The sequence below is a fragment of the Cheilinus undulatus genome, linkage group 12 (assembly GCF_018320785.1).
Source record: "Cheilinus undulatus linkage group 12, ASM1832078v1, whole genome shotgun sequence".
NCBI lineage: Eukaryota > Metazoa > Chordata > Actinopteri > Labriformes > Labridae > Cheilinus > Cheilinus undulatus.
Genome location: NC_054876.1, coordinates 24143258 through 24158853, shown reverse-complemented (window position 1 = coordinate 24158853; position 15596 = coordinate 24143258). Strand labels below are relative to the sequence as shown.

Below are 15596 nucleotides of genomic sequence, written 5' to 3'. Positions count from 1 at the left end.
TTATTATTTGATTTCTTTTTGTTCGGTAACATTGCTAGACTGTGTTTATCTATTTATTTATGTTATCTATTTATCCTTTTTCTAAAAATTTTTCGTTTTTTTTTTTTGTTATCTCTGTACAAATGTATGTGTCTATGTGTATGTATATATTTGTGTATGTCTATATCTCAATTTTATTGTTATTGTTATTATGATACCTTTTATTTTTACGTCATTTATTCCTTTGTTTAATCATCTGTTTACTATTATTATTATTATTATATTTATTATTATTATCATTTTTAGCTTTATGTTGGTTTGTCTTTGATCAGATTATCTTTTATTATAACTATTGTTACCGCCTTTGTTATTCCTATCAGTGATATGGTTTGCCAATGTCAGAATGCACACATGCTCCGTAACAAATGTGAAATTTTTGTTAAATTAAGTGCCAAAAATCAAATTAAAAGAGTGTTGAAAAAAAAAAAAAAAGATTGGCAGAGGTTCATCAGTCTGGAAAAAAATATCTAAAAATTGTGGTACAATTCAGGAATGGAGAAGGGACAAGCCAAAGGTCAATATTGCATTTTTACAAACTGGTAAACTGTTCTGTGGTGAGATGAATCAAAATTTGAGATTCTTTCCAGAAACAATGTATGCAGTGTCTTTTGGACTAAAGCCCAGTATACACTGTGCAATTCTGGGCTGTCCCAGTTGAAAGATGACCAGTGGTGGCGGTACCTTTGGTCATGGCTCTGAAAACAGTGGTCCTACATCACACTGGGAGACAGGTTGACAGACGTTGACAGACGGCCATGGTCATGGTCTTGTGACCAAAAAAGCCTGGGATACAATTCTGAAAGGCTGCTGCTACGACTAACAAACCAACTGGACTGCAACAAGAAATTACATAACAATAAATAAGGAAAATCTCCACCTCATACATTTTTCTAAGCATGTGAACACTACAATTACAAAAGTGTTGTTGCTTGCTTCATTATTTGCCATGGCACTGGCAGCATAGATGGATGACGCACACTAATGGCATTTATTTCTTGCATACCAGCGTCGCGTTGCCTACAGTTCAGCAGTGTTTAGTAAGAGTTGTCGTTGTACAATCTGCACACATCAAACTTGATTTTGCATTAGATTCATGTTGCACAGTGTAGCATGCCAGAAACTTAAAGCCTGCTAAAAACACACAATCTGTAGGAGGCACGAAGAGGAAAGGGACTATCCCGCTTGTTATCAATGCACAGTTTAAAAGCCTGCATCTCTGATGGTATGGGGTTGCATGGGTAGCTTATACATCTGAAATTGCACGATCAATGCTGAAAAGTATATGAAGGGTTTACAGCAACATATGCTCTCATCCTGAAAATGTCTTTTTTAGGGAAGGCCTTGCATATTACAGTAAGACAATGCTAAATCACACACCCAAACCATGTCAACAGCATAGCTTCGCAGTAGGAGAGACCAGGTGCTGAAGTGGCCTACCTGCAGTCCAGACCTTTCTTTCACCTATAGAAAACATTATGTACATCATAAAATTAAAAACCCGGCAAGACCCCCAGATTGTTGAGTAGCTTAAATTCTACATCAGACAAGAAACTCCAGTTTCTTCCAAAACTCCAGCAACTGTTCTCCTCACTTCCCAGAAATTTCCAGACTTTTGTTAAAAGAAGAGGAAATGCTACACAATGGTAAACATGGCCCTGTTTCTACTTTTCTGAGAAATGCTGCTGCAATCAAATTAAAAAGGAGCTAATGTTTTTCATGAAATGTTCAGTTCTCAGTTTCAACATCTGATATGTTATGTTCTATAGTGAATCAAGTATGGTCTCATGTGTTCACACATTAGTCACTATGCAGCATACATATTCATTTTATCTTGTTCTGCAACCCTGACAGGAAAACCAATGAGCGAGAAGCTAGCAAACAAGGAAATGAGAACTGCCACTCAGCTATAGAAGTAGAGCGAGTTCATCCTGTTTCCTTGAAGTTTACCACGATGTCGATTCGACTGTGTCTGTTTTTCTGTCTCATCGGACCTGTGCTTGCCAAACAACTCCCTGGTAAGAGCATTTATAGAATAATATTCTAAACCTTTAGAAGTGTGCTAAGTATACATTTTTAAGGACCCCTGGCAGATTTAGTCTTCTGTATTTCTTGATGTGATTCTGTTTTTTGTTCTTTGTTTGTTTAGTTTTCTAAACTCTGGGTCCTTATGAAAACAAATCTTTATACATTTGAAAAATGTGGCTGTATATTTGCCAACCTTTGCCAGTAATTACTTGAATACTAAAATTAAGGAGGTAATTGTCAAGCCTTACTTTCAATATGAAACTTCGTTTTGGTAAATTCCCCCACGTCACATACAGCTATTTCCTGACTATTTCTGTGTAATTGTCTGTAGGTGGACAGACTGCTGGCTGTGAAGGTCAATATCAATGCGAAATTCTGATGATTTTAATTGAGTTTTCTGCTGTTGTTTTTCACTCTTTGGTGTCTCTATCAGATGTGGACTGTGTGGTGGTGCATCTGCAATACGTCCAGTGTTTGTGGAACAAACTGGAGGCTCCACAGGGCAATTACACCTTCTATGGCTGGTTTGTATTTGTGACAGCAACCCAGACAGACTACACCTGAAATACAGAAACATCAAACTACTAGCAAACTTTTCACTTGATAACATTCACAATATTTCACTTTCTCATTTTCTCAAGAATGCAGCCTTTTTTATTTACACAATCATGATCTGAATTTGTTAGTGTGATAATTAATGTTACCCAAATGAGTGATCTAACGCGCCTTTTCTCAAAACAGCAGGAATCCTATAGGCTGCTTATTTTTTAAATCTGTTTAGTTTATTTCTCATTTCAACAAGCTTCCAGTTTCCATTTATTTTAAGATATAGTCTGGGTAGATGTTGATTTAAGCATGTCTATGGCTACTGATACAAATCTTTCAAAAAAATAAAATGAACGTTAGAAATGTTTATTGAAAAACTAAAGCAAGCTTTGCTGTAAATCAATTCTAAATGTAAGTTCTCTGTTCAGTCATGTCAACTGTAATTTGTTTTGTTAAATGAAAATGGGGAATCTGAAGGGTGAGACCTTGTCTTTCATCGACTTTTCTATCTCCGGGCCAGTTGAAGTAATCAAAGGCCCCCGTCAAAGACCAAGATGAGACCCTTCCCCAGTTTGGTAAAAGTAACCATAGCCAATGAACAAAATATTTTGAGGCACCTCTTATAAAGTACAAAGCGTCAGGGGTGGAAAGTAACTAATTAGCTACATTAACTGAAATTACTGTAATTGAGTAGTGTTTTTAGGTACTTGTACTTTTTGAGAACATTTTCAAATCAGTACTTTTACTTCCACTTAAGTTAGTTTTAACCAGAGTAATTATACTTTTAGAGTATAGCACTCTTGTGCTTTTTCCACCTCTGCTGACTACACAGTAGCAGATGGAGAGAGAATGATTCCACGGCACATCCCAAGACAGCTGATGTATACATAGAGAGCGTTGATATCTCAGGGTTAAATATCTCTGAGTTGATTTTAACTCCCAAAGTGTAATTTTAACTCTGTTCCGATTGAAATGGTCTTCAGTGATGGATTACTTGACAGTGTTGATCCACCAGTGTTAGGACCAATCCCATTTCTACCCCTTAGCCCTCATCTGAGCCTTTCCCCTTTGCACGTTTATGTCAGTTGAGGGTATTCCAGTTCTCTTTTGATTTAAGGGCTAGAGATTTATCAGGACTACACTTGAAACCCAGGGGTATGATGAATATACCACAGGACTGTAGCTAATACAATGCCAAAGTTACATGTCAGGCTGATACCGTCTTCTCCTCCCATGTCTGGTTTGCCGTGGACAGGCGTAAAGAGTTGGCAAGGACCAACTGGAGCTCTTAAACTGAGAGGGCAACTTCAGTCAAGGTGCAAAAGTGCCTAAAGGCATTCTGGCAAAACCATGCAAATAAGGGAATGACAAAAAAAACTACTTTAAATGGTCGAGTACTGTTCAGTCAGCCTAGAATTGTGTTCTACCAACTCAGAAAAATAGATCTGAAATAGATTTTTGAATTTTTATGGTAACGCAACTCACATCTAAACACCCTTTTACTGTTAGGTCTTACAGTGTACAATGTTAACAAAATCATGCAAGAAAAGTGTAACATACAATAACAGGATAAACCAAGTACATATCTCCTGTCACAGGCTATTAAGATGTGCAGATTTTTGTGAACCACTTTGAACATTTCCTTTAGGTTCCTGCTAAAGATGACTAAATGGTGCAACATCCAAAATTGATATGTTTGTTTATTTTACTAAGCTGTGCGTGCATTTATTTTTTTCAGGTTCTTCAAGGAGAAAAAAATGACTGCGTGTGCCAGATACCTGTCAGAAAATGGCACAAACATTGGATGCAACCAGCCATACACCAACTTAATCAACAGGTTCCATACATTTACCACCACACTGGTAGATGGCAGCAACAATCGGACACAGACGCATGACCTTAAAAATAAAGGTATGCTTACCTAGTGGGGTGCAATTTAAAATTGCAGCCATCACCTAAAGCAGTGAGTTCTTAACTAGTACGGTCACCAGCAACTCCTTCAAGAGAAATTTTGATCCAAATTTCAAATGTTTTTGACATTTAAAATAATGAAACATAGAGCAGTGTGGACCTCAGTTGGTTCATAACAAAGAGACAGAGCAAATCTAACATGTTCTTCATACACTTTTTGACACCTTTGTATCTTTGCTGTTGCCCACAAGGCAAGCCGTAAGAGGGAATAAAGGGGAGAGCTTTCTGGGTCCCAGCCAAACTGGGGGCCCATATAGGTTCTGCAAAATCATGGCCCATTGGGAAGTTAAGCTGTGATAACCATATTTTATTTTTAACCTGAATAATAATCACTCTTATCAAAGCGACAAAAATTATTTATACGTTAAATCATATAGTACAGTGTTTTCAAAATGTGAACCCCTTATCTTGAAGCAGAATTACCTTTATTCGGTAATGTTAACAATGTGAACAGGAACACTGAACTAAATGATTAGAAAAATAATGTCAGACTTAAAAACAAAGTCATGATGTGCACAAACGTCAGAATGTCGGGCAATAAATTAGAAAAGAAGTAAGACAACTTTAACAGAAATTATTGAAAAATTATGAAGAGAGGCAAAAACAAAAAAAATGGAAAAAAGCTGCAAAAATGGGTTAAAAGTAGCAAAAATTACCCAAAATGGGCATAAAGTGGCAAAACTGCAATTAAAGTTCCAAAAAGAATTGGCAAAATGGGTTAATAGTGGCAAAAATGGACGAAGAGCAGAAAAAATGGTTTAAGTGACAAAATAAAGGCAAAATGGGCAAAGGTGGCTAAAATGCATTGCCAGGGGCAAAAACTGGCATAAAGAGCAAAAAGCAGCCAAAAAGGTTTAAATTGATAACTTAAGTGTCAGTTATGGGCAAAAAGCAGCTGAAATGGGTTAAAGTGGCAAAAAAGTCACAAAAATAAGAAGAAAGTGACAAAAAGGGTTAAAAGCAACCAAAAAGTGACATAAATGGGCAAAAGCAGTAAAAGTGCCATACAAGTGCCTTGCAAAGCAGATGGATATACCCATTTCTGTGTTTCTCACTGGCAAATCCGTCTTGCAAAGCTCCTGTCTGAACCGTTTGGGAAAGTGACAGGACCAATCAGCAATGAGGGGCAGTACGCAGCAAAGTCGTGATGTAAGCAATCAGCAACAGGAGGCCGGTGCAATTATGGCAGAAGACATTAGTGTGGATGCTGCTAAAGCGCCTGTTTAATCAGAACATGAAGACATTTCTTCGTTAAAAGAAGAACAAAGAACAGCACTAAGTTTTTTCTTTTCAAAAACATCAAAAGTTGAGTATTTACATGTCCATAGTAGCCATGTTGATTGGACTGTAGAGATGTGACAGACAGAACGTTCATCCAATCACACTCCAAGTATTTTTTCAAAGCCTCTGCCCTTTCCCAAACACTTAGTATTGAAGGTTTTCCAGATGGATGTGTGAAATGAATCCATCTGGCGTGTCAGGTTAGGCAAAAATGGGCAAAGGTGGCTAAAATGGGTTGATAAGGGCAATAATGTGCAAAAATAGGGACTTATGGGCATAAAGCAGCAAAAATGGGTTAAAGTGGCAAAAATGAGAAGAAAGTGATAAAAAGGGTTAAGAGTGGCTAAAAAAATGACCAATGGGCAAAAGTGCAATAAAAGTGCCAGATAGAAGTGGCAACAATGGGCAAAAGGTGACTGAAATGGGTTGGCAAAATGGATGAACAGCTGCAAAACTGGGTGAAAGTGGTAAAAAGTGTCAAATATGAGCAAAAAGTAGCAAAAAAATGAAGTAATGAAATAGGCACAGCGAAATTGCGATAAAAGTGCCAAAAATGTGAAGCAAAACAATTTCAAAAATGGGTAAAAGGTGGCTAAAATTGGTTCATGGTGGCAGTAAGTGTCAAAAATGGGTAAAAATCGGCAAAATGGGTTAGTGAAAAAGAGGCACAAAGAAGCACCAAAATTGGGTTTGAAGTGACAAAAGATGTAGGGAAAAAGGGCAGAAACATGGTAGAAAGGGGTTTAAAACTAGCACAAATAAATAGCCAGGATGCTAGCACCAATGCTACTTATCCAAAACACTTGTTTTAATATCATCAATAAAGTTTAGCAAGACAGGTCTCTTGGTTTTTGAGGGGCCCAGCCACTCTGTGTGCAGGGTTACCAGGCACGCATTTGTGACCCACTGATAAAAGTTCTGTGACTAACTTTTCTTTTGGGTTATGGCGCACCAGTTGAGAACTTAATTTGCAGGAAGGAAAATCAATGAATGGAAAATCATTTTTATTCAACGTAATACATTTTTAAATGATAAATCAGAACTTTCAGTTTTATTTTCAATGCCAAATTTTAAAGTTGGTGTCATTAAAACAGACTTTTAAAAACAAAACCAAATTGACACCCTGTCATCACAGTCTCTCACTGAATGAATTCTTTCATCTTCAGTCATCTTATATCCACCCACAAACGTGACCATCAAAATGGAGCCTGACTCTAACTTGTGGCTGTACTGGAACCAGACCAACAGCTCATGCGTGGAGAGCAGGGTTTCCTACAGGATCAACAACAACGAGTGGGAGGTAGGCAGAACTGACCCTTTTCAATTTCCTGTCCCTCTTTTCAGTAATTTTCAGCATCCTTTGGCCTTTGCTATCTTATCTCCTCTTTCATCCACAGACCACTCAAATCAGTGTCGGGAAGCAGAGTCACTGCATTAACCTACCCTGCAGCCATTGCAGATATGAGGCAAAAGTACAGAGCAGAATGGACAACAACTGTGCAAGGTCTGATTTCTGGAGTGGCTGGAGTGAGCCTGTGGTCTGGGGATCCAATAATAGCACAGGTAAACCTGCAAAAGGTAATAAAAAAACTGTCTTTACTGAAATAATGAACGAGTCACTGACCTCTACAGGCAAGCAGTGCAAACATTTTTTTTTTTTTTTTTTAACAAACATTGATAATAATACGGTTTAATAAATTCAAACTACGGATGTCAAATGATTACAGTTTTTTATCATGAGTAATCGAATCCTTTTTATTGCATTTTAAATTCCACTGTTTTGCATTCACAACAGTTTTGTGTCATTTTGGATCGATCTATCTGTCTGTCTGTCTGTATCTATCTATCTATCTATCTATCTATCTGTCTATCTATCTATCTATCTATCTATCTATCTATCTATCTATCTATCTATCTATCTATCACATGTGATTAAAAATCTAAGACAAATAGCCCTACTCCCTGTGTACAATATAGTAAAGGTGCATTATTCTGAAATAGCTGGGGGAAAATTCTCCTCTCTCCCTCCCTTCACAGACCCTAGTCAGACAGGTTCAATGTTTGTGTGGACCCCAGTGCTGATTGGGGTGGGCTTCATCACCCTGATCTTACTGGTTATGGTGTTGCTGCATCATGAAAGGTTAGTCTGCCATTATATCATGTGTAAGTGTGGGATGTGCAGTGTTCTTACCTTGTTAGTTTTTCATGAATGCTGTATATCTGATTCAACTATCATCTAGTGCGATGCTGTAAAATATTAAATCTTTTGAGGGGTAAGTAAATGCAAGTAGGGGTGTAACGGTTTTTTGTATTCATCCCAAATCGTCATGGTTTGGGGGCAACAGTTCGGTGCACATAGTGCTACGACGAACACGACCGAACCATTAAAAAAAAAAAAAGGAAAAGAACAGAAAAACTGTGACAGCATTTAACCGCCAATCTTGGCGGCAGTAATGCTGGTAAGTGTGGTTGCTAACCGCTATTAACCACCAACAAAGAAGAGGAAGAAGTCGTCATATTAAAACGCACGAAAAAGAAAAGTCCACTCCCAGCTTTCCCTGCAAGAGTAGCAGATCAGTGAGACCCGTTGCCTGTTACTCCCCTCCTCATCTGTGAGCTGTTTAAAAAAATAAATAAATAAAAAAAGTCCGGATGTGAAAGCAGAGAGGGTTGAAGATATTACCATTGCTAATACATTTTAAAGACTATACACAGACTGGTAGAAAGAACACTGACTGCAAATGTGTATTTAAGCGCTCTGCTCAGACTGGTTGTATCCTGTGTTTACATGAGCTAGTCACTGACACATGAGTCAGGATTTTGTATGATGAATCACTCAACCAGCTTTTTCTAAATTCAAAATGGTTACAGCGCTCTTCACAAATCATAAATGAGAGACATTGCTCTTAAAGCAGGTATTTTAATTCGCAGATGTATTTATTTTACTTTTGTAAACCAGGAGATATTGAACTTTTTTTCTGGTTGCTTTCCCTTATAGCATGAATTTTTGTTTTCCTCTTTTTTGTCTCATGTTTAATACCTCACAGGCTATACCAACTATCACTGATCTTTCTTAACAACACAAGATGGAACAAAGTATTGATCTATTGATTCAAATTTAGATTTCAAACATCTGGATAAAGTATTAGCTGCACTAACATTACTAAAAGAAAAAACAATGCATGAAGGAAATCTAGAATTATAAATCTGAGAATTTTTCTTTTTTTATCAATGAACCAAACTTGAGCTGAACCATGACCCCAAAACTGAGGCACAAACTGAACTGTGACCTCTGTGAACCGTTACACCCCTAAATGTAAGTGATGATGGGAGAAAGTCACATTTTAATAATGCTGTTTCAATAGTTTGGCATGCAGGCTATGATTAAGTTATTTGTACTCACACTGATATTTTCACAGAAGGCAATATAATAGATTTAATGAAAATGCGCCTACCTTCCATACAGGATCCGAATCATCCTCATCCCAGTCGTCCCAAAGCCGGCTCTGACTTCTCACAACATTGAGGTTAGTGTTTTCAAGAGATTTGAGCTTTTTTTTCCCCCTGAAATTCCCTGTCACATAAATGTTTCCAAAGGTGCAGATTGGAATAAGTTTTGCTGTAAAGTAGTTTCTAGCAGCATGCTAGCTAGCAGCTACTACATGTGAGAGACTGCACATAAAGTGCTGCTTTGAGCTAAATGCTAACATTAGCATATTAACATACTGAAAGGCAAAATTGAGCTGCTGAGTTATCTGCTGCTTTAGTCTTCAACTTGGGATCGACCAAATATGGCATTAGCATGCTAGCAGTTGCTAGAAAGACCACAATGGCGATACAAGTTGTTTTTTTAATAACTGGTAAGACTGAAAGTTAGACTTTCTGATAGTGACTAACATTGCCATTTTAACAAACATTAGCAAAGTTAACTTAATAAAAATTTTAAAAATTTCATAGTTATGTAAGTTGTATGGCTCTGTTAGAGTAGCTGAAAAAATATATTCTCTGCTTGCCCCACATAATGACAACTATGTTGAATAAAACTAGAGAAAATCTTGTACAATAATAGAGCAGGAATTAAATACATTTTTCATTTTGAAGGATTGGTTGGAAAAAGGCCTGAAACAGAGTTTTAAGCCCAACTACAATGAGCGTGCCTGTACCGTCCGTGAGTACACCCAAGTGTCCCAGTCCGACAGCGAGAGCTCTGCCAGTTCCACCTCGTCTGTCACCACTGACCAAACCGACTGCTCCATCTCCACCCCCACAAACGAGCCGGACCCTGCTCTCCTTCCTGCTCCCCAGTTCTAGTTTCATCTGAGCAGTTGGAGCAACGCCCTGAAAAAAAGGCATCTAAATCGGGGTTGGGTTTACTAGATCTTTACAATCCAGGTCAAATTGAACTGACATGTCTCTTGCACATCTGTAAAGATTCAAATCTGGTTTAGTGAATAAAAATCATTGATGGAATTATATATACCTTTAAAAGGAGAAAATATGAACTTAATCTAATCATAAGTGCAGGACTCTCACAAACATTTCAGTGTGTCAATATTAACTGTATGCAGGGGAACTAATAGAAGTTCCCTTAACTTTTCAGAAGAGACATTTAAAACATCCCCTTCCTCTAATCTTGAACAGTTATATAGTTATGTATTAACAGATGTGTTTAATTCAACTGCATTGATCTATCATGTTTTGTATGAGATGTTAATATACTTTTTAATCAAACATAAATGCACGAGGAATATAATATTATAATAATATAATACAAAGCATTTCCTAAAAACTAAAAATGACAGGCACCATTATCCTCATGGTTATGTCCGTGTGCCCTATGTACCGAAACTTTTGTCTTTGAAGAATGTAGCTGGGGTTCAAGCCAAGCCTGTGACATACTTCCGCACTCTTGAATCTCCCCGCCAGGACCACTTGAAAAAAGTTCACATCAGTGTTATTTGACCTGAATAAACTAATTCATTATTACAACAGTGTATAAGTAACCTGACACGACAGATGGATGTGTTTCACACATCCATCTGGGAAAGCTTCAATAGAAAACATTTGAGAAAAGGCAGAGGCTTTGAAAAATCCTCAGAGTATGATTGGATGAACGTTCTGTCTGTCACATCTATACGGGCCAATCAGAGCAACAAAGCACGTGACATAGCCGCTAGCAAACTGTGCGTGCGCAGCTACTGAGGAATAACGCAAAACATGGCAGCTATAGACATGTAAGTACTTGACTTTTGTCGTTTTTGAAAAGAAAACAACTCACTGCTGTTCTTTTTTCTTCTTTAAATGAAGAAATGTCATCAAATTCTGATCAAACTGGCGCTTTAGCAGCATCCAAGCTAATGTCTCCCTCCATAACTGCACCGGCCTCTTTTTGCTGCTTTTCTACATCACGACCATAGACTAGAAAGAATTGGTCAAACCCTGTGTGAGGTTAGTCGTCTGCTCACAATAGGTGGACTTAAACGGCTCTTGAAGCCAATCCGTGGAGGCTTCCATATTTAAATTGCATACTCAGCCAAACATTGGATCAACCTAACGGCCCACCCACTACACTGTAAAAAAAGATACACCATAACTAATCAATAAAATTGAGGCAACAGATTGCACACAATGTTTATCTAGATCTAGATATATTTTTTTGTGTTGACTCAACTTAACATTTTTAAGTAAACGCAGATGAATAATACAGATAAGTTTGACTTAATAAATTTGTGTAGAAGGTGCTTATTTTTTTTTAAGAAAAGCCAACTAAACCTAGGTTAACCAGACTCAAATGAATGGAGTTGAATTAACTCAATTTTATCAATTTTAGCAGTTGCACAAAAGAAATTTGCCTCAATTCCACATATGTTTTTTTAAGTTGACTCAACTTATTATTTTTAAGTAATTCCAAATTAATTTACTTATAGTTTTAGCTCAGCAAATTACAGGTATATTTATCATCATAGGTAACTGCTTAACTTATAATGTTAAATAGTACTCAATGATGAAGGCTTCTTTTACATTATCATTTCACCCAAGGTGGATTAACTTATGCAGTCACTTACAGCAGTGACTGTTGGTGATCCACTGAGCCAGTAACTTAAATTTCACCAATGTCAATCTGCCAACTAATAGTCATTATCATTTACAACAGTAAGATTGCCCCCTATAGGTGGGCCCTTTTTAATTGAGAGGGCAACTTCACTCATGGTGCATTCTGTTTGATTATTTTATCTAACCCTTATTTAACCAGAAGAAAACCTCATTGAGATTAAAAATCTCTCTTTCAAGGGTGTCCTCACCAAGACAGTAGCAGCAAACTGCGTGCATACAGGTTTAGTGCCCAAAGGCATTCTGGGAAAACTGCAGATTTGTCATAACTCAAATAATTTGAGTAATAACCAGGTGTTGGCTACGTCTTGATATCTATGGCTATAACCTTATAAAAACAGCTATATGTGTTCAAAAAATACTTGGAACAGAAACTCATTTAACTTCCTGACACAAGCTTCACTACCAAAAACAGTAAATCCCAAACGGGTGGGTAACTGCAGCGCTGAAAATGTCCTTGGAAAATTGTAAATCCCAACCAGGAAAGAACAAAATGGCAGTTTCTCCCTGCACATGCTCAGACAGGGCAGTATGTAGTCCTCATTTTAACACAATTTTTTTTAATGTTCCTGGTACACATTTAAATCAACTAGCCTAAACACATTTTTAAGATTAGTTTAACATAATTAAAATCACTTTAGTTTAACACAATTTTTTTACATTATTTGAACACATTTCAAACCAACTTATTTGAACAAAGTTTTATTATGTTACTTTTACACAATTAAAATAAATTCATTTGAAATGGAGACAGCACATTTTGAAATTAGTCAAAAAATATAAGAAGGATTAAATTACACATTCAAATTAGTGAAACAAACGTAATAATTATATGTTATAAATACTAAGAGTCAAAATCTGTTTTTACAGTGTAAGCGCGACTTCCTGTCAGCCTGCTAGCTAGCATTCTGGTTGACAGATATGGAGCCTCTGCCTGCCGAGCTATCTGTCAATCAAATGAGACGCACTTTCATCCTAAATATAATCCATATGATCAAGGTACAAAAAAATTCACCCCCCGTATAGTAGGAGCACAATAAGACACTAGCTAATGACACAAGTTTGGTGTATTGAACTAGGCTGTAAACCAGTTTATTACTAGTGTCAAAACCGGCTATTTAACATGTGTCCAGACGGGACTTCCGGTGTTCCTGCAGCCAGCCTCAAGTGGACACTCACGGTATAGCAATTTTTTGCACTTCTGCATTGACTTCATTTTTCAGGACTGGAGGTTGCCGCTTGGTCACGACTCTGCTGCGCCTGAAAGTACTGCCCCTCGTAGCTGATTGGTCCTGTCACTTTCTAACTGGGCCCAAACGGTTCAGATGAGCGATTTGTAAGATGGATTCGCCAGTGAAAAACAAAGACACAGGCGTATCCATCTGCTTTGCAAGGTTATTGTATAAGGGCCACTCTAGAAAAAAAGGTAAACATGAAATTCCCAGGTTAAAAGGTTAATTTTCAAGAAAATTGAATTGTTTGAATGTAAAAGTCATAAATATATGTGAACCAAACTAAGATATTTTTCTGATTTTAAAATTTGAAATTTTTGAGATTCAAAATATAAAATTTTTTAAACTTGGAAATTTTGACTTTTTGCTAAAAAACAAACAAACAAAAAAAGGGACTCTCCTCTCTTTATTTTCTTCATCTGGCTTTTATACATTATTTTTCCAATCATGATGTAAAAATTACATAATTGTTCATCTAAATTTGATACCTCCGGGCAGACTGGGTGGGCGAGCCCCTGTCTAACTCTCCTCAGGTTCTTATGCTACCCACTGTCCTATGTAAATAAAGACATAAAAGCCTGAAAAATAATTCATAGAAAATAAATAAAGCTGACAACAGTTGGCATTTTGCAAAAAATAGCATCAATAAACACTCTAAATGTGAGTTTGTATACTCAATGTAAGAATAATTCTAACAGTACAAGCTAGCAGTACAATTAAAAGATTGATTGATAAAACTGCCTATTAATTGGTTTGACCAGCATATCATACGTGTAATTTTTTCCTGCATTTTTGTAGATAATGGTACTAACTCTTTTCACACATTTACCAAAACAATGACTGAATGTGACATTCTAATCTGTAATGAACCACAATAAAAGTTAAGAGATTTGAGCTTTATGTTTTGAAAAATGCTTTCCTGAATTTAAGAATTGAGCCAAAGCAATTGAAAAATATCTGAAATAGTGAAAAATAATTCACAAACTGGTTGAAAATCACATTGTTTTTATTTAATACTTGAATACTTTATCATATTTGGCTCATTTCAACACACTGGCAAATTAAATAGACAATCATAACTGAAAAAAAAAATACTGAACTAAAAGAAGTTTTATTGAATTAAACCGTGGATCTGGATCATAACATTGCTCAACTACCATTACATAGCCTATTAATGAGGTTGTTAGTTTACAATGAAAAACCCTAAATGTAGGCTATCCTATATGATAGTGGCTGTAAACCATCACAAGCCAGATGCAGTGTTGTAACAGGGATCAAAAAATCCTCCTAATACCTTTTTTTTTTTTTTTTTTTTTTTTTGTAATACAGTGATATGACTGTCGTGTTGCTAAGCTTCATGTTGTAATTTTTTGTTGCCATGGCTGTTAATTGTAAACCTTTAGGATATACTGAAGTTTTATTGTCATTCCAAAACAGAAATGCAAGCTCTGCAAAAAAGAAAAAGAAAAAAAAAGAAAGCAAAATATCATATCCAGTCATTATTCCTGTGTAAATAGCTGTTTTTAAATATGTTAATGTTAAATATGTTATGTTAAATATGATGTGAGAATTGCACATTTCCTGATGATACAGTTTGTTGGCTTTCACTTGGAGATAAATGAATCAAACATTGATTTTCAGTTTGAAATCCAAAGGTCCTTTTTGGAAACCTAACCTTACATATTCACAAACTTGTTGGAGTGGATTTTAAGAACTTATGACTGGCTCCAGCCCACTGACTTATTAGTCTACTTCTTAAAGCCCCTGAAGCTTGTACTAAACTTGGTAAAACTGTTCCTTTGATGCCCCTGGCTCATGGAAAGCCCTCCAACACTTTCTGAAGACTGAACTTTTACCATTTCTTGCATAGTTAGGCTCTGATACTGGGTTTCAAGTTGTAACCTATTGTACTTGATTTCTATTGTGCTGTTCATTGTGACCGATTACAGTACATTCAGAAAGTATGCAGACCAAGGTTATTGTAGTTAATTGAAACTAACTAAATAATTAAAAATAAAACTTAAAAAAAACCATTTTAGTTAACTATAATTTAAGAGAAACTTCACAAACAAAATGTAAACTAATAAAAACTTAATTCCGTACTTACAAAACTAACTAAAATGAGATAAATCACAGACAAAATCCCTGTAGTTTTAGTCTGATAACAGCAAAGTGACTGACATAACTTTTAAAGCCTGCACAGTGTAAGATTGTATGATATGATTGAAGGAGGCTTCACTGGTTAATTTGGGTCATTTGGGGTTTTTATGTCAAATCTGAATAAATAAAATGAAAATTGAACAGTAGCCTATTTGAATGTGTTCTTTTTGTCTTAAATTTAGAAGTTGACTTGTCTGACCTTTAAGGATTTCACCCCTGACAAGTAGCTCA

The 15596-nt window shown here is 36.4% G+C and overlaps 1 protein-coding gene across 2 annotated transcripts; it reads left to right on the top strand.

Annotated features, from left to right (window-relative positions):
• Window positions 1-1940: 1940 nt before the first annotated feature.
• On the top strand, window positions 1941-10999 carry LOC121518414 (cytokine receptor common subunit gamma-like). Of its 2 annotated transcripts, none has more exons than XM_041800704.1 (8): window positions 1941-2054; window positions 2498-2588; window positions 4349-4521; window positions 7029-7162; window positions 7260-7425; window positions 7900-8002; window positions 9329-9389; window positions 9964-10999. In XM_041800704.1, the coding sequence occupies exons 1-8, from the start codon at window positions 1991-1993 to the stop codon at window positions 10171-10173; spliced, it is 1002 nt and encodes a 333-aa protein (XP_041656638.1). In that variant the 5' UTR covers window positions 1941-1990; the 3' UTR covers window positions 10174-10999. The 2 variants fall into 2 exon arrangements, with proteins under 2 accessions (XP_041656638.1, XP_041656637.1); XM_041800703.1 differs by having other exon boundaries at window positions 7260-7440.
• The last annotated feature ends 4597 nt before the right edge of the window (window positions 11000-15596 follow it).

What these genes read in the sequence shown, in the direction of transcription:
- LOC121518414 (XM_041800703.1), top strand. Translation starts at nt 1,991, where the DNA reads ATGTCGATTCGACTGTGTCTGTTTTTCTGTCTCATCGGACCTGTGCTT. An exon ending in AATTACACCTTCTATGGCTG is followed by an intron (nt 2,589 to 4,348) that starts GTTTGTATTTGT and finishes TATTTTTTTCAG; the next exon opens with GTTCTTCAAGGAGAAAAAAA. An exon ending in CACAGGTAAACCTGCAAAAG is followed by an intron (nt 7,441 to 7,899) that starts GTAATAAAAAAA and finishes CTCCCTTCACAG; the next exon opens with ACCCTAGTCAGACAGGTTCA.